The sequence below is a fragment of the Trichoderma aggressivum genome, assembly GCF_033847375.1.
Source record: "Trichoderma aggressivum f. europaeum strain CBS 100526 chromosome Unknown scaffold_048, whole genome shotgun sequence".
In the NCBI taxonomy this organism is placed as follows: Eukaryota; Fungi; Ascomycota; class Sordariomycetes; order Hypocreales; family Hypocreaceae; genus Trichoderma; species Trichoderma aggressivum.
The window spans coordinates 130,915-158,714 of NW_026946414.1; the positions used below are offsets into that span (position 1 = coordinate 130,915).

At 45.9% G+C, this 27,800-nt stretch overlaps 9 protein-coding genes across 9 annotated transcripts; 5 read left to right on the forward strand and 4 right to left on the reverse strand.

The window, feature by feature from the left end:
• Window positions 1-5: 5 nt before the first annotated feature.
• Window positions 6-1,133, forward strand: Triagg1_9041 (uncharacterized protein; the record flags this gene model as incomplete). Its single annotated transcript, XM_062903955.1, has 1 exon — window positions 6-1,133. One exon carries the CDS (start codon window positions 6-8, stop codon window positions 1,131-1,133), a length of 1,128 nt encoding a protein of 375 aa, XP_062751985.1.
• Window positions 1,134-1,267: 134 nt separating this feature from the next.
• On the reverse strand, window positions 1,268-2,122 carry Triagg1_9042 (uncharacterized protein; the record flags this gene model as incomplete). The annotated part of the gene is made up of 1 exon (XM_062903956.1): window positions 1,268-2,122. One exon carries the CDS (start codon window positions 2,120-2,122, stop codon window positions 1,268-1,270), a length of 855 nt encoding a protein of 284 aa, XP_062751986.1.
• A 2,456-nt stretch (window positions 2,123-4,578) lies between these two features.
• On the forward strand, window positions 4,579-5,406 carry Triagg1_9043 (uncharacterized protein; the record flags this gene model as incomplete). The annotated part of the gene is made up of 1 exon (XM_062903957.1): window positions 4,579-5,406. The coding sequence occupies one exon, from the start codon at window positions 4,579-4,581 to the stop codon at window positions 5,404-5,406; it is 828 nt and encodes a 275-aa protein (XP_062751987.1).
• A 248-nt stretch (window positions 5,407-5,654) lies between these two features.
• Triagg1_9044 (uncharacterized protein) lies at window positions 5,655-9,502 on the reverse strand (the record flags this gene model as incomplete). The annotated part of the gene is made up of 4 exons (XM_062903958.1): window positions 5,655-7,295; window positions 7,357-8,344; window positions 8,403-8,799; window positions 8,854-9,502. 4 exons carry the CDS (start codon window positions 9,500-9,502, stop codon window positions 5,655-5,657), a joined length of 3,675 nt encoding a protein of 1,224 aa, XP_062751988.1.
• A 551-nt stretch (window positions 9,503-10,053) lies between these two features.
• On the forward strand, window positions 10,054-11,706 carry Triagg1_9045 (uncharacterized protein; the record flags this gene model as incomplete). The annotated part of the gene is made up of 2 exons (XM_062903959.1): window positions 10,054-10,251; window positions 10,318-11,706. The coding sequence occupies 2 exons, from the start codon at window positions 10,054-10,056 to the stop codon at window positions 11,704-11,706; spliced, it is 1,587 nt and encodes a 528-aa protein (XP_062751989.1).
• Window positions 11,707-12,402: 696 nt separating this feature from the next.
• Window positions 12,403-14,699, forward strand: Triagg1_9046 (transcriptional regulator family: Fungal Specific TF; the record flags this gene model as incomplete). Its single annotated transcript, XM_062903960.1, has 3 exons — window positions 12,403-13,721; window positions 13,787-14,558; window positions 14,613-14,699. The coding sequence occupies 3 exons, from the start codon at window positions 12,403-12,405 to the stop codon at window positions 14,697-14,699; spliced, it is 2,178 nt and encodes a 725-aa protein (XP_062751990.1).
• A 13-nt stretch (window positions 14,700-14,712) lies between these two features.
• On the reverse strand, window positions 14,713-15,744 carry Triagg1_9047 (uncharacterized protein; the record flags this gene model as incomplete). The annotated part of the gene is made up of 2 exons (XM_062903962.1): window positions 14,713-15,346; window positions 15,410-15,744. The coding sequence occupies 2 exons, from the start codon at window positions 15,742-15,744 to the stop codon at window positions 14,713-14,715; spliced, it is 969 nt and encodes a 322-aa protein (XP_062751991.1).
• Window positions 15,745-22,470: 6,726 nt separating this feature from the next.
• On the forward strand, window positions 22,471-24,186 carry Triagg1_9048 (uncharacterized protein; the record flags this gene model as incomplete). Its single annotated transcript, XM_062903963.1, has 2 exons — window positions 22,471-22,991; window positions 23,079-24,186. 2 exons carry the CDS (start codon window positions 22,471-22,473, stop codon window positions 24,184-24,186), a joined length of 1,629 nt encoding a protein of 542 aa, XP_062751992.1.
• Window positions 24,187-24,716: 530 nt separating this feature from the next.
• On the reverse strand, window positions 24,717-25,178 carry Triagg1_9049 (uncharacterized protein; the record flags this gene model as incomplete). The annotated part of the gene is made up of 2 exons (XM_062903964.1): window positions 24,717-25,043; window positions 25,101-25,178. 2 exons carry the CDS (start codon window positions 25,176-25,178, stop codon window positions 24,717-24,719), a joined length of 405 nt encoding a protein of 134 aa, XP_062751993.1.
• Window positions 25,179-27,800: the final 2,622 nt, after the last annotated feature.

Genomic DNA, 27,800 nt, shown 5'->3' on the forward strand with positions numbered 1-27,800 from the left:
TCAATATGAACTTTACAACTCAACCCACAACAGGTCCTCAGGGTCAGCGTTACTCTCGCCGTCCAGGACTCAGAAACTCCGCAGCGCCTCTCCACCAGCGACTCCTCTCGAAAAAGATCCACAAGCAACAAGACTCACCACTGTTTTCTCTCATTCCGCCAGAAGTTCGCGCCAAGATATTTACCTATGCGCTCTCTGATTACGAAGACAGGCGTCGACCTCTTTTATACGACTCCAAAACTTCCTTCTGGCGACCCTCCCATCGTGGACCTCGCAGGACGAGCCCCGAGCTGCTGAGGACATGCCGCGCCATTTATCGCGAGACGCGGTTTCTGCCGTTTGCTCTCAAAGAGCAGATCCACTGGCTATGCGCTGACCTTCATATACCACATGGGAGTGGCCGATCCAATGGTAACGCAACAAAGTTGGCGCTTGTGCTAGGTGAAATAACGCAGCAGGGCCTAGACAAGGTTGAGATTGAGAGCCTCCATGCCTTTGCAAACACGCGCCGCCTGGAGCACGGCGACTTGGGTGCACTACTATCGATCCCTGGACTGCATCCTCGGCGAATAACCTTGACGATTCGCTATATCGACTGGTGGGGCTGGGATTGGGAGTCTCCCGACAAGCCGTTGTATTTCAAAGCTGATTGGATCAGCGCAGTCTCCAGCAACATGTCGCCTTCAACAACTGAGTTTAGGATTGAGCTTGAGACTCTAGAACACTTGAAAGACCGAGTTGACGCCATTGGCCAACATATTGCCGAGAACTGGTTCTTTGGGCGATTTGGTGGCACCATTCTCTACGCCGATGTGTCGGGTAAGTGTCATCAGGTGTCCCGCTGGTCTGGTTCGAGTGCTTGGTACAAGAAGCACAGGACAAATTATCAAAAGGAAAAGGGTCGCAAGCTGGATTATTACATCTTGACTATCACGTTTGAGTCGGAACTCTCTCTAAACAGAAAAGGAGGAGTGGTGAGTGAAACAGCCAAAAGAAACGCCGCAGATCCGTTGTTCAAACATGTCCCGGCAAACCTCGGCGATCCATCTATCCTTGGGAGATATGGCCCTCCTTCGTATGAGGTGCCTGGTGTTCCAATGCTTCCTATACCGATGGAGGATGATGATCTTTGAATGCGAATGTTGTTTTTCCAAAATCACCCGCGTGGATGCAGCCGTGAATTTTTGAAGCTATATACATGAACCAGGTCTTACAACCAATCTTCTTGGTAGCAAGGCTCCATTGATGACATGCTGAAAAGAAGTTATCAGCTCTGTAAGAACTCCTCAACAACCTTGTTAAATTTGGCATCGTTTTCCCAGAACATAAAGTGACTGCCCCCCTCATCTTCCTCAAAAATCTCCAGCTTGCTGCCTGGTATCTGCGAAGCAACCAATCGACTGCACTCTCCACCAAAGACGCTTCCTTCAGCACCGACAACGAGGGTGGGAATACTAATTGTTGGAAGAACATCTCTCCAATCTAGTCCCACGTGATTTACCAACAGCGCCGCAGCATCCTCCAGCTTCATCTTACTGCATTGCTGTGCCGTCCATTCAAAGTCTTCCGTACTCAGTGATGGTGAGAACAACGATTTCAAGAATCCTGATGCAAACTCGTCACCTCCGGGACCGCGGAAACTGTCACCCATTTCGTGAGCCTTGCCAGGCGTGAATATCGCTCCTAGGGACTTTGCAACACCTGGTTCCCAAGCTGGATCTGCGACCATAATAGGTGATTGGTCGACAATTATCAGTCGAGAAACTCGTGTGCGAGAAGCTTCAAAAGTATCCCAATATGCCCAAATTACGGAAGAGCCCATAGAGTGTCCACAGAGAATCACGTCTTTTAGATCCAACTGAGTGATGACATCGTTCAGGTCTGCGGCCAGTCGCGTCACTCGGTACCCTCGGCCAGGCTTGTCAGAATCACCTTGACCGCGATGGTCAATTGCTATAACACGGTATTTGGCGCTGAAATATGCAATTTGTTTTCGCCATTGGATCGCAGTTTGGAACCAGCCCGGAAGCAAGAGCAGAGCGGGATCAGACTCTTTTCCAGCTGTGATGTATCGGAGCGTCACTCCATCAAAAGTTGTAATGCTGCCGGAGGATGTTGACATATTGGAATTCAAGATGTTTTCAACAATAGTTGTCTGTATCTACAAAGGGAGCGATGTCTTTGGTTCACCCAGATTACGATAATTTAGGTACGGAGAGACAACGCCTTATATATCCGACCGAAGAATACATACGACAAATTAATTGCACAGTAAGCTACACAGCTTGGGTAGCAGAAATAAAAATATCCCATAAACATCTTCGATTAGTTATTCAGCCACAGCTGAACGGAGTTTCTGGCTCGGTTTTATGATATATATCAGTCAGATTTTAGCCGTTCGCCGCACGTTTTGGTAATGAGCTAATGCCCCTTGGTCAGACTTCTAGCGGGGCTTCCACTTGTCAACTGAGATGCCCGACGTATAAGTTGAATGACAACTGAAAACCCCACTAGAAGTCTGACCAAGGCGTGTTATCGTGTTGAATTAGAGTGCATAATTGTGGACCAGAGCCCATCATAGGTCAAGAATGCGGCGTTGCGGACTAGGCTGCGGCGTTGTGGAATGATGGTATCGGATCTGAATCATCGACGAATTATGGGGTACATGGTGAATGATACTGGGATAAAGAGTCTTGACACTTTTGAGGTATGTACATGTAGTTTGAGAAGAGAAAATAATGGGCACAACGAATCCCACGGACGTACTGAGCAGTAGACTTTGTTCGCCACAAAAAGAACCACGGAAGCAACTAACCTACAAATCCAGTCTTTTTCTTCTGTATCACTGTACCTACTTTTGATAGGAATACATATACTCCATATGCCTCAGGTCTCTTCATAACACAGAAACTCTTGACCGCCGTATTGCAATCGACTCCCCTCTATTGATTTGGTAGTGGGGACAGCTAGGGGACAGTAAACTCTCCGTTATCCAGTGGCGGAGTATGGACGATAGCCCTTGTATTTGCCGCTATATTTAGAGTTGTATCAAACGGCGGATGAATGTAATCATTTGGCATAAGAGCGACTTCGAAGTCAAGATAGCATTTTACTCTGCTCAACTATCGCGTCGTTGAAAAGAAAGCTCTTAGTTTCTGCACACTCCACCATGGAAACTGAACCAACTTTGTCTATATTCTAAAAGAAGATACCAAATCAGCCAATATCCCAGCTGCCGGAAGCCCAAATAGCAAAACAACAGTATTTATGGATTGCATTTATGCTGCTGAGATCCATTAGTTCAACTAGGGTTAATGGTGGGACCGACCAGTATCTGACAAGACTGGCCATCTGCGGGAAAACGCCGCCGCGCAGGACCGAAGGACAAAAATAAAATGAAAAACTCCGAAACTCATTTTCCGTAGCACAACTATATTCTGGATAACGTGCTGACATTGGGAAGAGTGCTAAAAACCTACCATGCATCCTATCAGAAAATTCCTTGTGAAGGAAACCTGTTCCTTGCTTGGTTGAGCGCGAAATTCCTGCTGCCCTTATTTCGTGTTTGACTCTTTAGCCTACCTCTATGTCTAGACGTATGCTTAATACTTAGACTTTGTGCTCTGTTCTTCTCGCAAGTGCTGAGGAGCAACATCGATAGTCCATGCATGCTTACGGACACCCTTTTTTTTGTTTCTTCTAAGTACTAGCACATGATAACTTCTTACAAGGCTGTTCCAACACTCCTTTTCTTGTACTGCCTTTACTAATCCTTTACGTAACCTTACTTATTTATGTATTACAGTAGATGACGATTTCACGTAAAGTCCTCGACCAGGAATGACCATCTCTTGACATCCATTCAACCTCACACAGTTCATCTACACTATTTCATTATGGCTCTTTTGTCTCTCATAATGATAATAAAATGCAATACCATCTTTGTATGACGAAGCCGATGCTCTAATCCATCTGTAGCTCAAAATGCCCTAGTTTGGATTGATAAAGCTTGGAAATAACCATCCCCGCGTGGCTTTTAGATTTGTAAGCTTATTCATCACGTCATGAGCATTTGCTTCAAAAGCTCATAATGAGGACATGTTCGTGTGTAAAAAGTAATTCGTGAACTTGATGTAATTCGATATCTATTGCCGATCGCATTTCCTTTGAAAAGAGGGCAGAAGATTGTTAAATCAACCTACTAATCATAGCACCATCGTAGTTGTCTTTGTGCAGCTGTGGTGATATACTTTAGCTAGTTGGAGAAAATGCCATCGGCTCAGCAGGTATAGCACTCAGCTATCAAATTCTGGCAACCTCATTGTCCTTGATCATTAATTTAGTTATCCAGGTTTATCACGACAAAGGTCGTTTCACTCGGCCGGACAGTATCTTTCGAAACTTCATCTCCAAAGGCCCCAATTCACAATTTCCAGCTGAGAAGGGTCGTTATGCATTATACCTCTCCCCTGGCTGCCCATGGGTTAGTAAGGCCACTTGTTAAATGCTATTTAACATCTTCTAAAACTCCTCAAAAAAGAATTCTGGTTGACATCTTTTCTTTAGGCCCATAGAACCATGATAGTGCGGCTCCTCAAAGGCCTCGACTCCATCATTGATGTCTACCAAGTTCACTTTCACATGGGCCCTGAGGGGTGGTACTTCAGCGGCGAAGGAGGCTCACTAACAGAAGATCCCCTCCACGGATTCAAGAAGCTCAAAGAACTGTACCTCAAAGCCGATCCCAACTACACAGGTCGATACACAGTCCCTGTATTGTGGGATAAAAAGGCCGATGTCCTAGTGAACAACGAATCTTCAGAGATTATTCGTATGCTCTACTCTGAGTTTGATGAGTTCCTTCCGGAGCATCTCCACGAAGAGAACCGTCCTGGCAAGGGTCTTTATCCACCACAGCTCAGAGCTGAGATCGATGAGATGAACGATTGGGTGTACAACACTGTCAATAACGGTGTTTACAAAGTCGGCTTCTCAAGATCGCAAGAATCGTATGACGAAAACATACGTCCGCTATTCGCATCCCTCGACCGCCTCGAAGAGCATCTTAGCCATGGCAAGCCCTTTCTCTTCGGAGACTTCATCACCGAGGCCGATATTCGCCTGTACACAACCCTGGCACGTTTCGACGTTGCCTATCATAGCGTCTTCCAATGCAATCTGAAGTTGATTCGGCACGACTATCCTCGACTTCACGCCTGGCTTCGGAGGCTGTACTGGGACCAGGATGAGGAGGGGCCACTAAGGGCCGCGTTTTTTCGCACCACGGAACCAAATATCGGGCGCTATGCGTTGGGATATGCGGATTCTAAATGGAGGATCGTCCAGGAGAGTCAAGGGCCTCTGATTATACCAGCTGGGCCATTGGTGCTGATGGAGCCTTTGTGAACAAAGCGTTCCTAGTTATGTTTGTTAAGACTAATGATGTATGTCTTACGCAGTAGGGTCTAACACTGTAGATTCAGTTGGATGAAGCAAACAAATTGTTTAATAGAACCTCCATCATCTGTCACATCAAATAAAGACTGGTTTCACGAATAACACTTACATATGAGGTTAAAGTTAAACCACTACTAATAATAAGATAACTGTACATTGAATCATTGTTTCAACTGAAAACTCCGCCGTAGACAGCCTCAAAGCCATTCAATGGCCTCTTCTAATAGCCAATGAACCATGTCCAATACCGTCTTCTCATCGTTTCCTGCATCCATAGATACAATGTCATATTCCTCACTGCTAGGCGGCTCATACAAGTCAATCTGGCTGTCAACCAATGCTTCACCCATATAATGCCCCTTGCGCTCTAGCAATCGCCTGACAAGAGCCTCTCTGTCGGCCTCCAGGCTGATAAAAACAACCTTCACCTTGTGCGCAGTCATATGGTGACGAATCTGGTCACGATATACTTTCTTTAGTGCGGAGCAGCTGATGACTACTGAATTGTAAGTAAGATCGACAAGCGTGCCTGTTGCGCGTTGATTGATTCGATCTAGCCATGATATGCGATCCTCATCGGCGAGGCTCACCCCGGACCGCATTTTCTCAACGGCCTGGCGAGAGTGCAATTCATCGCCTTCGATAAATGGAACATCGAGGCTTTGTGATATCTGCTTTCCGATGGTAGATTTGCCTGTGCCGCAAGGTCCGATCATGACGATTGCTAATTTCTCGACACCAGAGGGAGATGCTGGTTTCTTCCATGCCCTTTCGGTGAAGTAACCGACGAATTTTGCGACATGGTCATCCAGCAGACTAGGAACTTTGTTCAAAGCTGGCGACAATGATCTCGCAACATCGGTGACAAACGCTTTCGATGGGCTAAATGAATCTTTGTCATACTTGGATGCGAAGAAGTCTGTCAATTTGATGGGCGGGTTGGCGATGGGATCCGGATTCGACGCTCGTAATCTCTTAATCCACTCCTTTGGCTCAACCTCATCAAAGACAAGCCCACATTTGCGTAGAGCCGGCAGAAGATCGTCGCTCCAGCTAAAGACTTGAGGATTAGTGATGTTGGCGAAAATACTACCGGCGGTCGAGAGTGATATATCTATGACAGCGTCTGCTACAACATCAACAGGTAGCCATGATGGCGTTTCCTGGAGTTTTGGCAGAGCTCCTATCGTTATTGCAGTTTGCATCATCATAGGTACCGCTTCCTGAGCATTCCAGACACCGTGCTCTGTGTCCCCAATGATTTGTCCGACGCGCAGCACGCGAGCTGTAACGCCTTGAGACGAGGCCTTGGCACAGATATGCTCAGCTACCGCCTTGGACTGAGCATATCCCATGTTCTGAGCCCATGCAAAGTCTGGAGAACGTTCAGGTACCGGGATAACTGTCGCCTGTGAACATGTACTGACAGATGAACAAAAGTTCATTGTTGCTGGTGGCTGCGCGGCTTGGCAGAGAGATATGAGGTGAGATACACCTGCAATATTGCCCTTTTCGAAACTTGATAAATGCATGTTAAAGTTTACTGACCAAGCACAATGGACAACGGCAGACAATTCTTCCGTTATTGTCTCATAGATTGATTTGGAAAGGCCGAGATTTGATTCAGCCAGATTGGAAGACAGGACCACGATCTTGCGCCGGGAAGACAGCGATAATGAATGGTATACCCTTCTCTGTATCATCGAGCTCACAACTCGTTTGTGACCATGGGATGAATCTTCAGCCCGGACAAGACAGTAGATTCGGTCAATATCTGGTCGAGAGGCTAATTTTGCAACCACATGGGCCCCCAGGGAACCGGTAGCTCCCGTAACAACCTGGTACAGACAAACGTTAAAAAGGAATCGGGTCGAAATTATCGTGGAAAAATAAACTTACAATGGATGAATTGGAAGGTTTGGACGTAGACGCATTCGAATATTGCGCCACGAGTCTTTCCATCTGTTGTTCAATCGATGGCTCTTCATTCTTACCACCACCCATTCGGAGGCTAAGTAAGAAAGAGCTCAATCTATTGATCGAAGGCTGCTCGAACACGACTTGTTGTCCGAGTTTATTTCCACCAATGTCAACTGTCCTAAGTATCTCGCTTCTCATTTGGATGGCTTGCAAAGAGTCCAGACCCAACACAAAAAAGTCGTCATCGTCTGTAATAGTTGTAGGTGAACCGGCGGTCTTCTGAAGCAAGCCTCTCAAGAAATGGCGAAGCTCTGGAAGATCAAGCTGCATAAGCTCTCCGGAGACAGTATCTGCAAGATCATACGTCTCTTCAATTTCTTGCTGAAATTGCTTATAGAAAGCTTGACGAATTATGCTCCCTTTGTCTGTTCGAGGATAAGAACAATCATGTGGCAATACTCGAATCATGTTGCGCGAGATTCGAGCAAATGCATCCGCAGATTTGTTTGCCGATTCAATGGCTGGCCAAACCGTATCAACAATCTCCTGATTGGTACGAGTGGCCAACCGTGCAGCTGGAATGAGCAGCATCCCAAGATGCGCTCGACCAGCACCAAATACGACGGCTTCGGTCACATTTTTGTTGGATCGTATCTTTCCCTCCATCATCACAGGATTGAATTTCTCGCCGTTCACAAGGACTATGGTATCGTCGAGTCGGGCAATGTATTTCCATGCTCGGGGAATACTTGGATGAGGCTGAAATAGGTCTTTGGTAGCATAAGAGCCGTCGGGCTGGTTAGATTGCACCTTGGATGGCCATCCATCCAATACAACGCATTCATATAGGTTCGGGCCGCGTGGAACCCATTGCAAGAACTTGGACAGTTTGTCACTCTCTCGTACATAATTCCACTCTTTGTCGCCTTCAGCTCGGAAAGAGGTCATCAGTTGCCCGACTTCTGTCCTGTTAATGGTTAATATTGCAGTCATTGAGAATCTGATTAGGTACCAAATAGACTCACGCGCCATAATGACCAATTAAATTGACTCCATTCTCAACAAGCAGGTTTCCAAGATCATCTGGACAGGCTGAGCCGCCATACATCACAACCTTCAACTCTTGAAGAACAGTAATGCCTTTCTGGGTCTCTGAGAGTAGTTTGAGCGCATACGGAACACCATAGAAGATCTCAAAATTATTTGCTTGCATGATTTTGAGCAGGTAGTCTTGCGTCAATGGAAGCTCAGCGTTGTAAAGATGAATTGACTTCCGGCTGTGTAATGCTCGAAAGAAGTTGCAAATACCATGATTATGAAACAACGGCAACGTAATGAACGATTTCATGTTCATGCTCACGGAGTAATTTGCAAGGCATGACTTGTGAGACTGGTATATCGGCTTTGGGTGCCCAGTTGATCCTATCCTCTCATCAACATTTGGCTAGTCAAAACATGGATCAGTGGATGGCTTACCGCTAGAGTGAATTATGAATGCAATATTTTGGGTCTCAATCTCAGCATCCAGCTGAGAATCCAGCTGAGTGTCGCCATGAGCCTCAATAGAGTACTCAAATACCGCACGGTCAACAATATCAAGGAGCTGTAGGGAGGGCACCAGCCCCTGGACTTCTTTGGCGGTATTGGAATGCCTCTTATCGGCAATAATTGTAGCCGCTGATGTAGCATTTATAAGTGACTCAACAGCTTCCACTGTGATTCTTGTTGAAACAAGCAAAACCGTATGTCCGAGCTTTGTCAAAGCTAACAAGGTTATGAGATACTCAAAGTTTGACAGACCCAAGAGGGCTACCACACGCGGCTTTTCCGCCGAAGTTTTTCGTGCGGGAATGCATTGCGCATATCGATTTGCCGCTCTCCAAGCGAAAACATCAAGCTCTCTCAAGTTGTAGTCTATGAAGTCGATACCTGATTTTGGATATGAGACAATATGATCTTGGGGATAGGAGATAGCCCGTCGGCGTACCAACGCATCAACTGTTCGTAATGTTGAATCAGACTTGAATGCATTGGTAGCAGTGCTTGAGGACTGTGTGAGAATATGTCCTGAAGCGCTGCTGGGAGGCTCTGGTCGAGACGAAGGAACGTAAATCGTTGCGGGCATGATGTCTCTAGCTCGATTTACTCATGCGATACCATGAGAGATCTCGTTCGACGATTGCGGGAATGCGCGACCTATTTCACAAAGAAGCAAAGTCAAACATATCCGTGCTCTGTGACTAAGCTTGCCAAGAATGATGATATGGAATCTGCTCATCAAAGTTGTCGCTCAAGTTGCTTCGTCGATCATTCAATATGGCGGATTTTAATCCGATATCGCGATGATCTTCATCTTGGCTGCGGATAAAGGTCCGCTCATTCCACCGTTCTTTAGTTGAATGTGAGTGGAACTTACCCCAGATTCAGGCGCGGGGCTAATGAAAATCTGGGGATTCGGTAGAGGCACCGTTATACGAGTAAATGAGAGGGAGCAGGTGAAATTCCTGTTTATAATAAAATGTTGCCACGTCCAGGTGATTCAAACACCAAAGGAGCAGTGGGATTCTCCATTGTTTCTACTCAGTCGTTATAGACTTACTTGGGTCATCTATCTGAGACAAGCCAGCTCTCTCAGCAAGATTACTATCCTCTTAACATCTCCCATCCAGATTCGGCATGGCAAGAGACACTACCAAGGGTGACAAACCTGACATCGTCATGGTGGACGATCGAGATGACCACGCGAACCATGATATTGAAAAGTCCGCTCAAGTGAAAATCATTGACAACATACCTGTCTTGGGCTTGAGCGAAGAAGATGCGGCTTTCTACAACAGTATAACAGAAACGCAGAGGAAGAAAATCGTCAGAAAGGTAAGACAACCTAAACAACAATTCCAAATCAGATTGACTTGACACTTATTCTTGAATGCGCTGTAGATCGATTTGCGCCTGGTGCCGATGCTGGCGATACTGTACCTTATCTCGCAGCTTGATCGCGCAAACATTGGAAACGCAAAGATTGAAGGCCTTTCCGAAGACCTACATCTCGTTGGGAACCAATACAATATTGTACTGTCCCTTTTCTTCATCCCATACATTCTGCTTGAAGTTCCCAGCAATGTCTTGTTGAGGAAGTTTAGGCCCTCGGTTTATCTTGGCTCTCTTGTCATTCTCTGGGGCATAGTTATGACTATGCACGGTGTTGTCAAGAACTTCGGTTGCCTACTCGCCGTACGACTCCTTCTTGGAGTCTTTGAGGCTGGATTCTATCCTGGAGCGGTTTATCTCTGCACATTTTGGTACATGCCTAAAGAGCTTGCCACAAGAATTGCATACTTCTACTGCACCAGTGCTTTATCAGGAGCATTTTCTGGCCTCTTGGCTGCTGCAATTGCGCTGATGGATGGTGTCGGCGGCTATGAAGGATGGCGATGGATCTTCCTCCTCGAGGGCATTGCTACCACTTTACTTGGCGTCCTTTGCTTCTTCTTTCTTGTCGATTCGCCGTCGCTTTCCGGGAGATGGCTGTCAGCAGATGAGATTAGATTTCTCGAACTTCAACATTTTGTGAAGCAAGGCGGGCGTTTTTCGGAACAATACTCTGAAAAGAGATTCAACTGGTACGAATTCAAAATGGTTCTCACCAACTGGAGACTCTATCTACAGGCATACATTCTGCTGTGCATTTCAGCCTGTTCTTACGGAACCAAGTTCACCTTGCCTTCAATTATCAAAGCAATGGGCTTTACAAACAACACAATAGCTCAGCTGATGACGGTACCAGCCTATGTGGCAGGAGGTATTTCTTCCATATTCTTTGCCTACTTGTCAGATCGCTTTCTGTGGCGTATGCCCTTCATTGCGGCCCCCATGTTGCTCATCACCATTGGATACGCCGTGGTGATGGGATTCGACGGCAAACTAGGAGGAAGCCATACAGGGCCAGGATATTTTGCTCTTGTATTGACGTGTATGGGCATCTATCCTGTTCATCCATCTGCCACAAGCTGGGCTGCCAACAACCTGGCGCCCACTAGCCGTCGTGCAATTGGACTTGCCTTTTGCATTTGCATGGGTAACATCGGAGGTATTATTGGCAGTTTCATGTATCTTGACAAAGAAGCGCCTACTTACCACACGGGCTTCGGACTGTCTCTTGCATTTGGCGCCTCTGGCGTCCTCGCATCTCTGTTGCTGGAATTAAGCTACATCTGGGCCAATAAACAAAAGGCTAAGATCCCTGAAGAGGAAGTCAGAGCACAGTTTTCGGAGGACGAATTGCTCAAGTTGGGTGATAAGAGCTTACTTTTCAAGTACACGCTCTAAATGAAGAGATGTCTTTTAACGCTTGGAGTTGTTATTGTTGGGACGCTACACTGATTGCGCATGTTATGCGGCGAACTTGTGGTTCCTTTGATTGGGAGATGTTCAGAGTAATGTTACTATCGTGTATCGTCACCAGCATTTTTTTAAATATTTCGGCTCTTGTGATTTCCTTTTGTTTCTGAAGAGTTACTTCATGGACGGCTTGATGGCTTTGAAACCCCTCCCAAATGCCCCTGCGACTACACAACTGTCTCGTGTTGTTGTAATATAGATCCACGGCAATTGGCCTTTAACTACTGCCACAATGCCATCTCATCATCTTCTGACTCTTCATACTAATTCAAAACATAACCATCATACCACAATAAGCACTCTAATAACTAGATCAAGGCTAGACCAGGCGGGCCAAAGTGGATCGTATTACAGGAGGTGGTTTTCGTAAGCTTCTCATCAATTACATCCCCGCAAACGTGACAACTGTCGTAGCCCCTGTCTTTTCCCTCCACAACTCGAACGCTGCTATTTTAGCCCTCCGCTGTCTTGGCTCGGTATTTAATACTGCATCCTTCGGCTTCTTTTCCGCCTCCTGCGCTGTGTTCCTCGCTTCGTCACAGGGACAACACGAACACTCAGCGATCCAATTCCGAAACGAGGCGTTCCAATTCGTATCCACCGCGCTTTTTGACTAATCGTCAAATGGAACCGGAGCTTACAAGCCAGAAGAGGAGCGTTGAGAGAATTGAAGACATCGCCAAGGATCCTGCTGACCTTGTCTCTCGGAAGACGCGTAAAGTTAGTCGCGCTTGTGACTTTTGCAAGTCCAGAAAGGCAAAATGCAGCGGTGACCAGCCATGCGCAAAATGCATCTCAAGAGGTCGAGTATGTCTGTATGAAGCAAAGTATACGCGCGGTATGCCGCCTACGCCTCCTCCATCGTCCGATGTTAGCCACCGGCGGTCTGCAGGCGGTGGCAGACATTCTCTGAACGAGACCTTCGCCATCGCTGAGGCTGTGTCCTTCATATCAAATGCTGGCACAACTCCCAGTGAGAATGCGTCGTTGGACCATCTATCTCAACGGCCGGGGGGGCCAGCTGCTCCCTCTCGAGCATCTCCGGAGCTTGGAATGGCGGAAATTCAAGGCCAGGTATTCGATCCAACCTCCAGCTTGGCTTTCCTTCATCGGGCATCAAGGCGCCTCTCCGCTCATGGGAATAGCCAGGGAATCGACGATTCCCGGTTGTTGGCAGAGAACCAATTGATGTATATGGCTGGAGACAAGCCGTTGGTAGTTGAAAGCGAGGGTGCTCAGCTTTCTCTACCTGATCTAGAGGAAGCCAGGACTCTTTTCACTCTATACTTCGATGTCTGTATCGCGACTTACCGCATTTTACATCGCCCTTCCACGGAATCCTGGCTGAGTATTATGGAGGGCAACTTAAAAGAACGAGTGGCCGTATGGCACAGTATTGGCCGTACCAAAGCCGCCATTATATACGTAATGCTTGCAATTGCCAAGTTCCACCAGGAAAAGTCCAAAGGGCTCCCTGCCAGGGATTGCCAGGCCCTTCGTCTGGGCGATGTCTTTTTCCGCTTCTCGATGCGACTTACAGATCAGGAAACAGGGTTTCCAAAACTGGAGTCTGCACAAGTCCGCATCGTCCAAGTATTATACTTGCTCACAACTTCTCGCTTCAATCAGAGCTGGTACATATTTGGAAACGCACTGCAGCTTATATCTGCACTGGGTTTGCAGCGGCGTGCAGATTGGAGGAGGAGGCAAAAGTCGGCCGATTATATTGAGAAGCAATGCTCTCTCAGAACCTTTTGGACTGCTTATGTTCTCGATAACTATCTGGGGGTTGTGTTTGGACGACCGCGTCATTTCCACGACGATTACATCGATCAGGAACTACCAGATCGAATCAACGACGAAGACATGTCAGTAGATGGCCCTGTTGGTGATCCCGATGATCGTCGTGGGTGTCATACTGATGCTCTATTTTTCCATGCACGGTAAGACAACATAGCCTTTCTCTCTCACACCTCAATTAGACACTTTACTGACTTATAAACGGTAGTATTGCTAAGATAATTGGGGCCATCTCGCAAGAAATGTATACCGCTAAACATACCTCTGAGATTGAGAGGATAGCCGCTGCCAAAGGTTTAACGCAACGAATTCACGACTGGCATCAAAGTCTACCGCCTCATCTAGGCGCCGTTCACCCGTCCATCTTGATTCCCAGCTATCGAAGACCTGCTTTGGCACTTGGCCTGGCTCACTCGCACGCTGTCATGCACGCCAACCGCCTGTTTCTGATGCGCTCTCCAGCATCCGCCTATATAACTCAAGTGAGCGACTGCATCAAAGCCGCCAAAGATGTACTTGAATCGGTGGATACGATGGCACGCGGAAGTCCCATCTTCCACGCTTTCTGGTGGACGCATTATGTGGCATTTTGCGCACTTGTGGTGACTTATGTATGGGTGATGCAGCAGCATCGCATGGGAGCTACCGACGATCCTGGTTATAGAGCGAGGTTGATGCAACTGGCGGAGAGTTGCCATGGCCACCTTGCACGAGCAACCGCTTTGAATTCACCCAGCCGGCGATATGCAGTTATCCTGGAAGGCTTTAGAGCCGCTGCAATGAACCAATCGACTCCGCAGCACTCGAAAACGCACTATACCACGCCAAAAGAGCAGCAGGGTGACCAAAACTTGGCCACTCCGATCCTAGACACTGAAGACAGAACCATCTTCCACCCCGTTGCCCAGAGCAATTTGGCGACGGAAATGCCTACTTTTCTGGACTGGCAACTAACTGATTGGCTTGATTTAGACTCATCTGTAGGTTTTAGCTGTCTGCATAAAACTATTTTCTCTCATGCTAACATGTCGTAGGCTTTTTGGCCGAGTTTCAATTTGGATGAAGTAGTCATATCACCAGATGGAACTCAAGCGGGACATGAACAGAATTTTACTGCATAATAATCCACATCTTCTATTTTGCAAACTTCTTCAGGTTTTCGGGTCCTGCCTCTCTAGCAATGCGTACAACCTCATCCTGTCCAAGTTCTTGAAAGATGTCAAAGCCCCATAATGACTGCCAGTTATATCGCTTGTTTCTCTCAAGTCCGTTTAGCTTCTCGAAAGCGTTCTGAGGCAATTCTTTGACCTGCAAATTGGTCGCAATTCGACCTGGTGTGATGCTTTTAGGTAACACAACCGTTCCGCGTTGTACACCCCAGGAGTAGAGAACTTGCCCGATATCCCAGCCCAGTTCTTGGGCCAAATCCGCAACCAGTGGATCGTCTACTGTTCGAGCCTCTCCTGTCTGGTTGTTTCCGAGAGGAGAGTAGGCCTCGATGAGAATACCCTTGGACTGGCAGAAGTCAAACAACTGGCGCTGCTGGAGATAAGGGTGTGCCTCAATCTGATTGACCGCTGGGATTATTTTTGTTCTGCTCATCAGATCTTCGAGACGCTTAATGGTGAAATTGGAAACACCAATGGCTCGAACTTTTTCTGTTTGCAGTAGGCTTTCCATGGCTGAATATGTCGCCGCTGGATCAATGTCCGAGAGCTGAACACCATCATGATCCAATGGAAACCAATCATCTCCAGATTTGAAAGCTCTAGAATGCGTCGATAAGTAAACCAAACAAAACAGTTGTTATATAATTAATATCAAAACTTACACCGGCCAATGCATCAAGAACAAATCTAGGTAATCTGTCCCAAGGTCCTTCAGGGTCTTGTTCAATGCGCTTTGAACATCTTCAGGCGCGTGTTTTGTGTTCCAGAGCTTTCCAGTAATGAAAATATCCTCTCTAGGCACTCCGCTAGCACGAATGCCTTGTCCTACTTCGACTTCATTGCGGTATATCGCGGCACAATCTATGTGGCGATAACCAGCTCGAAGGGCTGTTTCAACCGCATGCTCAACCTGACCTGGGCGAGCCTGCCAAGTTCCAAAGCCGACTGCGGGGATCTTGGATCCAGTATTGAGGGTAAAGTGAGTTGTTAGCGGCATTGTGAGTGTAAAAGAAACCACGGGAGAATACAATCAGGCATGGACGTATGATTGGCGGAAGTCTTTCTGATCACCTGTTCTGTGCCAGTTTATATGTAATAGACAAATTATAAGCAAAATACCTTTAGCATTTCTACGTCGGATTCTTATCCGTGCTGGCCAAGGCCGGATCCTCACAACAGGCTAAAGGCTAACTATCTGTGGATGTGGGATTTTGGTGCACCAACGTCTTTGTGGCGTTGACCCATAATGGCTGTAGTGCTTGCGTGTTAGTAGTCATTACTTACTTCTGCCTTTATTGAAACCAGAGGTCTGCTGCCAGGTATTGACGATGTACATTTACAGATGTGATGTCGTTCCAGACAATTTCCAATCAGCTTGTTACTACATCTCAGTACAGTACCTGCATGTCAGTATTTGTCCTCTTGGGAGCACTACATTAGTTGAGGTAGCACTTCAGTACCTAATCGCGATAAAATTTTACTGTTATCTGAATCATTTCGTCTCTAATTCAGTTTTTTAGTTTTTAATAATTCCCGTCCGTTTGTTTGCTCGAAGTGTTATTTACATGGCGGGGGTAGAAATTATTCCTCAACCGTATTCATCCTTGACGCCTCTGAAGGCCTGACATCGACCCATGGGTGTGCGAGCGCATTCTTTTCAAGATTGTAAGTCAATGCAGTGTTAGAAGTGGACAGTCAATTCTTCTGATGGAGAGGAACAATAACTAATTGGAAATACTGATAGGTGGGTCGTTTTTCAGGGGCCAGATTCATCAGGCTGGAAATAAAGTCTTTGGCATCTTGACCAATATTCTTCCAGAACTTTTCATGGAAAATTAGATACTCTTGAGTACATTCCTCGAGAAAGTCCTGGATATTAGTACTCCGGAGGGGTGTGTAGCCACATAATAGTACATATGTGACAACACCAACGGACCAAATGTCGGCGGCTCGACCATGTCCGACCTTTTGTACTACTTCTGGGGCAGCATATCCAAATGATCCAACAAAGTCGTAGAAGACCTCATCTGCAGAACTTTGTATGGCTGATAGACCGAAGCCAGTCAATAAAACGGGCGAATCCAAAGCTTTCGAGACATAGACTATGTTCTCGGGCTTTATATCTATTCGGTATTAGCGATGAGTATATATGCGTTGGGCCTAAGTGTGTAGTTCGCCTCGGTGGATGATGGAATTGCTATGTAGATAGGCAACGACGCTCAGGACCTGAAGTACAATGACTGTCGCCTCTCTCTCTTGAAATTTAATTAGATCTATTGCACGATCAAAAAGACTGCCCCCATCGGTATTTTGCGTCACTATGTAGTAGTTATCCTAAGGGGAAATGTTAGCGATTGATAAAGAGTTGCACCAACATCATCAAACTTGCTCGTGATTCAAACCAGTCGACTAGTTGGATTATGTGAGGGTGGTTCAATCGCCGTAGAGCGTTATTTGCTACTCGCTTCTTTATCTGCCGAGGATGCCACTTTTTTGGCGATTGTTTTGATCACCACTAGGCCCGAAGGGCCTTCTACTTCACAGATAGTTCCGTCTATTCTATCTCTACGAGTTTTTCCAAATTAATATTTTGCTCTAATCTTGAAAGTTAATACGAGTATAAGAAGAAGCCCAGGGACGCATAAATTGCTGCCTTACTTCCTTTTATAGGTTTCAGGCTGCTTTCGTACTCTGTTGATGATGGTTTTGAAAATTGATCAAGGAACAGTACCAAGCTTCAACTCATCATCATACGAGCCAGCAACAGGCGATGGAAATTCCGAAACCGATTCTTTTTATATATTTTGAGGCGAATGGGATTTCTTGTCTAAATTATGAGCATCCTGCAATGTAGTTGGGTTTGCTTTGGCGCCACTCTCTTGTTGAGAAACTCCTCCCGCCTGTTGAGGCCTTGTGGTGAGTCTTTTGACATCAATATCATTGCTCTTCGGCGAGCCATTTTCACTCCTTTCCGCGTTAGTCATCTTGTCTACACCAAGGATATAAATCAGTGTCTCTCGGTTCCGTAATAGTAATTGTTTGTTCAACCTCTCTCATTTTACACCAAGGAGTACGTTAACACTGCTCCGGGCATCTCCATCAGCGGGGTAAGCAAATCGAAATTCACCAGATCTACACCACCCGCGCCGTACAGTTTAGCATTTTCCTTCGCCAGGCGACATACAGATTGATGCCAGTCTTGGTTAGATCACGGCGTTGTGTCACTCAGCTGATATGTGCCTCCAGCTTAGCATCGTGGAGGCTCCTCAGCTGTATGCTAAGCAACTGGGTTCCCCGTATCTCTATCAACGATACATTTCTGTAGAAATAGGCATCTTCGCAGTTCCCAAGAACAATAGCAGCGTATAGGTACCTCTCTGTATTATAGGATGCGTGTCCAAGTTCATACGTCGAACAAATCCCATAGCTCTATGCCTCCCGCATTAATTACCTGAGTAATACAATGCCGCGTCTAACTAACCATGAAGTATAAAACAAGGCGCAAAATACGCTGCACAGGTTATAACTTGGAATGATATCTTTTCAGGTAGATAGGCTGCTGCAAGCTTTGAACGCTAGCAAATCTTAAGACACGGCGAACTTGCTCGTCTTCCCAAGATTTACAACACAGAAAGAAAGTCAAATCATATCACAGGGTGCACTCAAGCCGTCCGATAAGCTCGCACCGCCAGATACGCCTCACTTCTTAAACTTAGATGGGGAGAAAAGGACGGCATAACCCACAAAGAGACTTTGCGAATGGATGGGTAAGTGCGAGAAAGATGGGCATTCTTGCTGGTATAGGTTGGGGCCACTGGATCAACTCCCGGCAACTACCACTCAATAATTCAGCATACAGCTTTATGGGGCTCCATTTTCCTGCTATATCCAGTCTTTGAAAAGAGGGATGAAGGCTCCGTATCACCTCATAATAGCCGTCGCTGCTTCTGAACACACTCTGAAGCGAAATATACTTCAGTCGAAGGCGCCGAGCCTAATCGCTACAGCATAGGCGTGCTAGTCGTGGGTTTCCATTACATTGAGTGACATATTTTGTTTGTATCAACATAACGATATCATTTTGCAACTTTAGTAAAGCTTCTTCATCTATGTATTGTCACCTTGCACGATCCCGCTCAAAATAGCACAAGGAGACACTCGATACACGTAAAAAATCACTGAATAAATAAGGACCCAAACCTACAAAATTATACTGCAAACTTAAATGCGCAATAGAGTCATGGTTCAAAAACCCATATACTTAAAAAAGTTTCCGCGCCGAGTTTATCGATATCACATCACTGAAGCAGCGATAAAAAAGGTTAAAGGCAGCCATAAACATTGTCTTGCACTAGGATGTCTACACGAAAGTTTCTAGCTAAAGTATATGATTTTTCATATCTTGGGTATCTATGCCATGAAAAATTCCGAGTTTATATATAACGCAGCTGATGGGGTTTATTCATCTTTCGGCATCTTCGTTTTCTATCCCCAGCTATAATACATCCATTTGCCTTGGGGCGCTGAGAAAACACTTCCAGCATGGGGTTCATTCGTGATATTTACCAATGCTTGGTTTCCTTTGTTCAGTTAGACTATCGCCCCTCAAACCCGGAGCCTCTTGAAAACCCGGAGCCTCTCGAAAACCTGGAGCCTCTCGAGAACCCGGAGCCTCTCGATACCACACCCAAACGTTGCGCGATTCTCGAATTACCGAATGAGCTACTCATAGCGATATTGGACCATCTCCCTCAACATAGCCAGATGCTTATAAGCCAAACTTGCCGCAGATTTCAGGCTGTTGCACATAACAATCTCCCTGCTCAGAAATATCGCCCAGGCACATCAAAAGGACGATTGCTATATCTCAATCTTCGCGCTCGGTCACTACCCGATCAGTGGGTCTGTACCGGATGCATCAAGCTTCATCGGATCAATGTTTTAGATATAGTGGCAGATTCTTTGTACATTTCATGTGACTCACAGGGATCAGAATACCATGGGCATTTTGGGTTCCGTCTAGTCCACAGACATCTTCAACTTACACTCAAGTACACTCGACTGACCAAGATGGAGCCAAAGTATGAAAACTACCTCAAGAGTCTCATTGCACCATATCACACATATCTCAGACCAACCGGCTTGAATACCAACAAGGTTAAGAGAAAATATTCGGTGTATCCAAAGGTTGTAAATGGACGATACCTTCTTCATACTGTTTGGCATTATCACGCAGCCAAAAGCCCAATATCAATGCAATCTATGGGATACATATCAATCTGTCCTCATCGGGAAGCTCATTCTCCCACAGATAACCTAGCTGGGTCCTACGCAGGCCACATGTCTCCAGATACTCAAGCTACAAGAAACGGAGTGGTCGTTATTGATCCTAGGCATGTACTACCAGTATGCATTGAGAGGGCCTTCAGATCACTACATACTGAAGTCTGCAGCAGTTGTACATACTGTCCTACAGATTTCTCTGTGCGAGCTTCTCGAAAAGAGGTTGTTGTTAGTGTATGGCAGGATTTTGGCGGCGAGGTCACAGCTTTCAGTCTAGAATGGTCTGCATTGGTGTTCAACCTTAGATGTGCTTACTACCATAACGGGAGCGTTCGAAAGCTATATGATCAGGGAGACCGACATGCAGGTTAAACAACATATGCTATTTAGGTTCTTTGTTACTCAAGAGGAGGCTATAAAAATTGGAGATTTGAGGCACATTGACTATGGGCTTCTTTTGGTGGAAATTTATGTACAATATCTAAAGATGAAAAGATCTATTTCCATTCATAGTGGTGAGAGGGCTTAGTTGTCGGGGCAGCAATTATAATACGTACTTTTATATGTAATAAAAACATACATGTTGAAAATAGGGGCACCGACTTAGTAGAAGTAGCGGTACTTGGTTAGCCAGGGGTCAGTCCGGGCCACAGCCATAAGTAGAGCGGTCCTTCCCAGTAGGCTAGAGCAATAGACTAAGGCCAATTGACATACATTTCAACAATACAGTAGGAATATATTCTTCTTGCATGCTCGTACGTTTTGAGATTGATAGACTGGACTTGGTGGTGCCGTTGGAGACAATCTTTGGGGGTATGGTGAGTTGATTGGTGTCCCTTGCCGGTTTACCCGCTAGTGATTATCGTGATACAACAATGACAAGGTCTAAGCCGTTGTGAGAGATACAGTAACAACTTCTAACATATCAGGGAAAGACACAGAGGTATCAAGCTGAATACGTAAAAAGTGAAACGAATATGGCAAGCTCCAGTGGCTAAGTGAAGGAGGAAGTGCTTGCAAAGCTTGACATCTGAATTAGATATTAACGCACACGTTGTAGTGTAGTGATTCATAAGTTATAAGACGTTGCAAAGTGTCGCTTTTATTGTAATATATCTCAGTAACTGCTTGCAACTGCTAGGACAAACGATGAAATAGCACTATCTAGGATTAAAGAATAGTTTAACCAAGCCATGTCTGTACTGTAGAGTAAATAAGAGCATTGGTCGTAATGTATTCTAGTCTGGGACACCTACAGTACAAATGTGGTAGTCTTTCTCATATTCATGCCAGTTTAGCACTCCATTTGTTCCATTCGTCCGAGGCAGCCCTCTTCTATTGATAGAGCCGTTATACCCTGTAAAGCAGGCTTTCTCAATAAAAACTGCACAAGAGAACTCTAAGAACGTAAGAGGCAAACGGATGCGAGTCGTGATTAATCAAGAGATAGGGTAAATAAACAGGGCATGGTCTTCAGACTAGGCGACTCGGCGGGCGCAGTTGTTAAACGGAGCATTGTCATTCGCCTTGCCGTACGAAATACTCCACTCTCTACTCAGAACTACTGCCACCATGGCTTGAGTTGTTCGGGGTATCCACTGCCTCGTTTAGGAGTGCAAAGCCGTTGATTGTCAGAGCAACTCCAGTACTAACCTGTTAGTTCTGCTTTTAGTGACCAACTGTAGGATGAAGAGTCAATAGCTATTGGATATAGCCATGTTATTCTGTCACATGAAAGCGAGTGGTTGCAGGAGGTGGCCTCCCACCATACATGCAATAGGTGCAACAGGTTCCATCTCTGGCGCTAAATTGACCGATCTTTATGCCGACTCTGTGGAATTTCCCGCCCGAGACTGGCGGTTAAATCCTGGGACAACTAAAATAAAATCTCCTGGGGCTAATACGCAAACAGAATATGCTGAATACTGAATGTTTCGTACAGGGCAAATGTCATGCAGGAATTATATCTCCGAGGAGCCAATAATGTGAACCACCTGAGAGCCAGCAAGACTCTTCATCTAGTTTGTAACGAGTCATATCGAATACACGTATCAGGTAGCATGTTTTCTCTGAATGGAAATATGTCCATGACCCAGATTATGTCGCTCACGGCGGATACTGTAGTGTTTGGAATCAATGTGCGGGGGTTCATTGCCGTCACCAAAAGTCCACGATCACACTAGGTCGTGATGAACGGCGGATCACTTACTTAATCAGATAATTAGTATCAAGTAAACGATATTAGGGCCAACATTGTGGGGTTGTGTAAAAGGGAAGCCTGGCTTCGCTTCCCGCGTCCGCAGCCCTACATGTACGTGTATATGTATATAGATATAACTGGTTCTGCTCAGTCATGGAAGATGTTCCTGGTCAAGTCACGAACCCTTGAAAAAGGGTAGCCATTTTTGCTTCATCTTTATCCCTGTTAAAAAGGCTCAAGATGTCGAAACTCATTTTGACCCAGATTAGCATCGTCTTGGTGTTTATTGTTTATCGCTTCTTCTTCCGCAAGAAGCAAGATCTTCTTCCACTCCCCCCTGGTCCCAAGCCTCTTCCACTTGTCGGCAACATCAACGACCTTCCACCTCCAGGAGTGCCAGAATTCGAGCACTGGCTTACTTTCAAGGAGAAATATGGCCCTGTTAGCTCTGTTACCGTGCTAGGCCAAACAATGGTTATCCTTCACGACAAGGCAGCCGTTATTGAGCTCTTGGAGAAGTCTTCACTGAAGACTTCTGGCAGACCAGTTTTCTTTTTCGGCGCTGAAATGTGCGGCTATGGTGGATTTATGCCTACAATGCAATATACCGACCTATATCGTCAACACCGCAAATTCATTCACCAGCAACTAGGGACTAAGATTCTTGCGTCGCGGTTCAATGATGTTCAAGACATAGAATCAAAACGCCTCTTACTGAGAACTATGAATGATCCTAAGAATTTCTTTGAGCATATTAAAACGTTAGTCGAAGATGAAAAGCTGTACTCTTTCGGCTTTTCAGCCACTTGTTCTCTCAAAAATCATCTTAACCGCTGACCATCAACTAGCGAAGCATCTGCAATTATGCTGAGGATCACATATGGCTATGTCATAGAGCCACTTACTCAAGATCCTCTCATTAAACTTATGCAAGACGTCATGACGAACCTGTCGAGTGCCTTTTTACCTCTGTATTGGGCGACCGACTTTGTCCCTGCCATCAGACATCTTCCTGATTGGTTTCCTGGAACAGGTTTCAAGAAGACTGCGCGGAAATGGAAAAGCATCAATGACGCCGTTACCAAGACGCCTTATGACTTCGTCCAAAAACAAATGGAAAATGGCATTTATCAACAGACGTCATACGTTTCTGAGCACATTAAAGCTCATGGTCATGGAGATGGTACAGGAGTAAGCGAAGAAGACTCTTCCAACATTGCACTCACAGCAACCGATATGTATGGCGGAGGCGCAGACACCACGGTTTCTACATTTATGGCGTTTACTTTAGCTATGATTCTATTCCCCGAAGTCCAGAAAAAAGCCCAGGAAGAGATTGACCGCGTGGTTGGCTCTGATCGCCTGCCTGGCTACGAAGACCAAGAGAATTTGCCCTATACTACTGCTGTAGCTAAGGAAGCGCTTCGATACTTTTCGATTGTACCAATTGGCACAGCTCATAGAGCGGAAGAAGAAATCTCCTTCAGAGGTTACCGTATTCCAAAAGGCTCCTTTATACTTCCATCCATATGGTGGTTTTCGCACGACCCTGAGGTATACCGAGACCCGCTAGTCTTTGATCCCGAGCGGTTTATGGAGCCACGGAATGAGCCTGATCCTGGCGACGAGGCCTTTGGATATGGTCGTAGGGTGTGCCCTGGCAGGTACCTTGCGACTGAGAGCATCTACATTACCGTCGTGCGATTGCTTTCAGCTTTCACAATTGCAAAGGGCCTGGATAAGAATGGAAAGGAAATTGACGTGGAATGCAAGCAAACTCCAGGTCTTATTTCTCACCCTAAAAAATTCTCTTATCGCATTACGCCTAGGAATAAGAAGTATGAGGAACTTATTCGAAAGGTGGAGGTGGACCATCCCTGGGAAAAGAGCGATGCAGAATTTCTCGAGGGCGACGTAATGGAGACGTATAAACAAGAGGTTAAGAAAACACATTAAATCAACTATGTTAATGCTTATGAGATTATATAGTGAGAGAGTTGGTTATACACTCAACTCCTCATGAAGGCTTCGACCAATTCAATTACTCAGTATTGTTTGACGGAAGGAGAGGCTTTTGAGTTGTGATGATAAAGAATTATTAACTATACCCCAAATATCATAGTTCACGGTTCCACGGCAGAAATTATAAGCTCATACTTGAGCTATTAATGTAGGCATATACCTGTGTCAGACGGTCATTAAATGGGCCGAAATAGCCATAACTCAACGCTTTATTCTCCGAATCCCTAAACCGGGTCAAGATTTATCATCCCATGGGTATCCTGATCTTTACTGCTACATCGTTGAGGTACAGCAAGCTCGTTATAAACAAACACACCAATTTTAACACTCCCCGACGCCTTGATTTAGTCACCGGACCGGATATGACAGCGGGAGCTCGTCGTCTGAGCCCGGGTCTGCCCTATTGTTGCCTATCCTGGAATTGCGCGAAATCCGCGAACTAATGACTTATTCCACTTAAAACCTCAGTCGAGGATACCGCGAGTACTAGCAGCTGTTGTTTCATCAAATTGACCCATATCGTCGTCAATGGACGAGAGGTCTTCTCCGGTAGGCTTGGTTCTGTTGACAGATTGTAGCTTGTAATTCTGTGACTGGTGATTGTGCTCTTCTTCTTCCTCCCGCGCTTGTGTTCTGTGATCGGACGTGGATGGCATTTGCGTGTCGGCGTTTTCTCCCTTTGACAATTTCGTGATGGACATCTCAATGTTCAATTTGACCATGTAAGTGACGGGGTGAAACTGTATATAGACAACTTGATTTGGCAATGATATGAGACCGATAAGCATGGCCTGAGTATACAGAAGTTATGCATCGAGACTCTAGTTCTTTCGGTTTGGAAAGCTTACATCCATGAGGATAGACACTACCATCAGCTTAGCATTGAAGCTAACCAGAGGAGCATACTTGCTGAGGCCGTGTTGCATGACGAGGCGTCTCTTGACGGTACGTAGAAATCAGTAGTTCAGGCCAGCATCGACAAGTAGAATAAGGATTTTCGAAATGCGGTCCCAAATTTCGTTAATTCGCACATATTTATCGTCATAATTGTTGTCAGATATCAACATGACAGGATGGAGGCCGAGTCCAAAACTCACAGATCGCTAACTGGAGGAGCAGTATGGGCTGGGATCCAGATACAGAAGACCGCTATATTTATTTAGGTAATAATGGCTGCCGTACCCCGTTTCAATCTGAATATAGTGCTTCTATCTTCGGCGATAATAGCAATTCGATTCACGATGATCTGCATAAGCAGCTGAGTCTCAAATACCCATAGAAACAAGAAGAAGAACAGAACGGGTATCCTAATGAGATGATGGTTAGAAAAGCCGGCATTCGTAATCCAGTATAAGTGACAGAGACCCTTCTCCTTGGCTTTTCCGCTTCCTTTAGTCCAATGGGGCGTGTAGATGCTTACGTTGGTCCTATAAGGCGATCAAGAAAACCCCATCCTATGATGCCGATGCTGAGATTGGCAATTATCTCTCCCCAGACCATATAAATGTGTTGGCTCTTCCATGGTAGTCGATTTCTCAGAGTGCTGAATTGAATTGCCTTCCAGACCGTTAAAAACCCGAAGCCAATGGTAAATCCAGCAGCCACAGATGCCACTTGGATATCCGAAGTCGAGGCCATCTTCGTCTCGTAAAACAACGCAACAATACAACAAAAGAAAAAAGAATAAATTCAATAAGAATTGAAGAAGGAAGCCCAGAGGTTGAGACATAAGGTCAGTAATTTTGCATACTTAAGCCGGCAATCGGTAAGCGGTGGCTAACTACATGTACTTGTGGGCTTCCGACGGACAAACCCTTTAACGAATCTCAATTATCCGATAGAAGTGTGGAGTGCATGTTCTTCTCTGGAAGCGGAACTTGCTATGCGAGATCCCACATGACCTAATTCGGTGACGATCGTGAAGCTCTTGGTTAGATTCATGTAGCAGGTGGCCTTATTAGAAGCGCCCCTGACACTCATACCGGCATATGGCAAGCAACTAGACTTGCGCTCTTGTAGCTCTGATCCCACACGCTAGATGACAAGAATCTGCTCGACTCGGCTGCGCTAGGGGTCAACTCCACATGTATATATCTGCCACAGGCCCTCATTTAGTCTCTTAGTGGTAAACCTGTCCGGAGATTCTATCATTTTGGTTGGGATTTCGTATGGGATATCAATGAAAAGAGTGCCGAGTCATCAGGTGGACCGCATACCACATGGATGGCAGGGATGTTGAACACAGCTGAATGGCACTAGAATAAGTTAGTGGCTGGCAATTGGTGTTTGTGGCTACTGTTAGTGACCAATTCCTCAGCATAGTGGAATACGGCTTCGGCCGACAGGGCGTTCCAGCCTTATATGACCCTTTCGTGCGGTGATTGAATCAGTGGATGAAGGCCACATGATCGTGAAGAGCAGTTGAAGCCAAGCTACCAAGATAAACAAGGATTGGTATATCGTAAACTACGCCTAAACTATGTCCATTGGAGTTATCGTCCGGAAGAATGGAGAGGGGTAAAAGTTATTCAAGTACGACGATCATCTAGTATAAAGGTGAAGAGCTTCGAGAACGTGAGGGTACAAATCGCCTAGCACGCTGGTATGTGCTAGAGAAAAGCTCACGGGCACAAGGTAGAGAGCTAGGCAGAATTGCGTTCAAACTTTCGAGCCAGCCCATTCTTTGATGTCAATCTGGTGGAGATATGCCCAAGTGGGCGGCCGTGGTAGGGAGCCGTTTGGGTCGGCCCTTACAACCGACAACCCAAGTTTGCCATATCCAGTTGAAGCTCCGAGCAAGGGCCCATCACGTCGGTCGGCCGAGGCCAACCCTAAGAAACACAATCAAAACGTAACAAAGCTCGTGCTCCTCCACTCTTTCGAGGGGCCGCTCCCATCGGGCGAAACATGACACATGCCAGAGCGAATAGTCTTAAAACCGCCGCAGCGCCACCCGAGATTGTAGCAAGTAAAACCTACTACACCTCCTCACCATATGAAAACAGGATTCCTCTAATGAGAGAACTAGAGACATGCTTATTGTACGTTCGTGAGGGGGAGAAAACTTGCAACAGTTCCGCAGAGAGGGGAGAGAGGCTCGCCCTTGGCTGTGGAAACATTCCCGAGATCTTTCGTCAGAGTTTGGTTGTACCAATCCGCTGCTCGCCAAATAATGGCATAATACTATGTCACAAGACGTAAATGAATTGAGAAAACTGATGGTGGTAATTTGAGAAAGATGGATCCAGAGCGGCTCAGTGTCAACAGTCTGCCCTTGGCTTACTAGCCGAAACCGGGGAGATGTCAAAACATTTCAAATTCCACTCAATTAATGGCCCATATCGCCTATGACAAGCCTCGGCGTAAAGTCAATGATATGTCCGCGCATCCTGTCAGAATAATGGAAGCTATTGATGCAGTCGTTATCAACACTGTAACTTATGGAGGTAAAGATGGGCAGCTCTTCATGAGACCCGGCGTTTCAGCTACATCCAAGAGAGCAACTCCTTCCGAGTATCACTCAGAACAGAAGTTCTTGCTAAGCAATT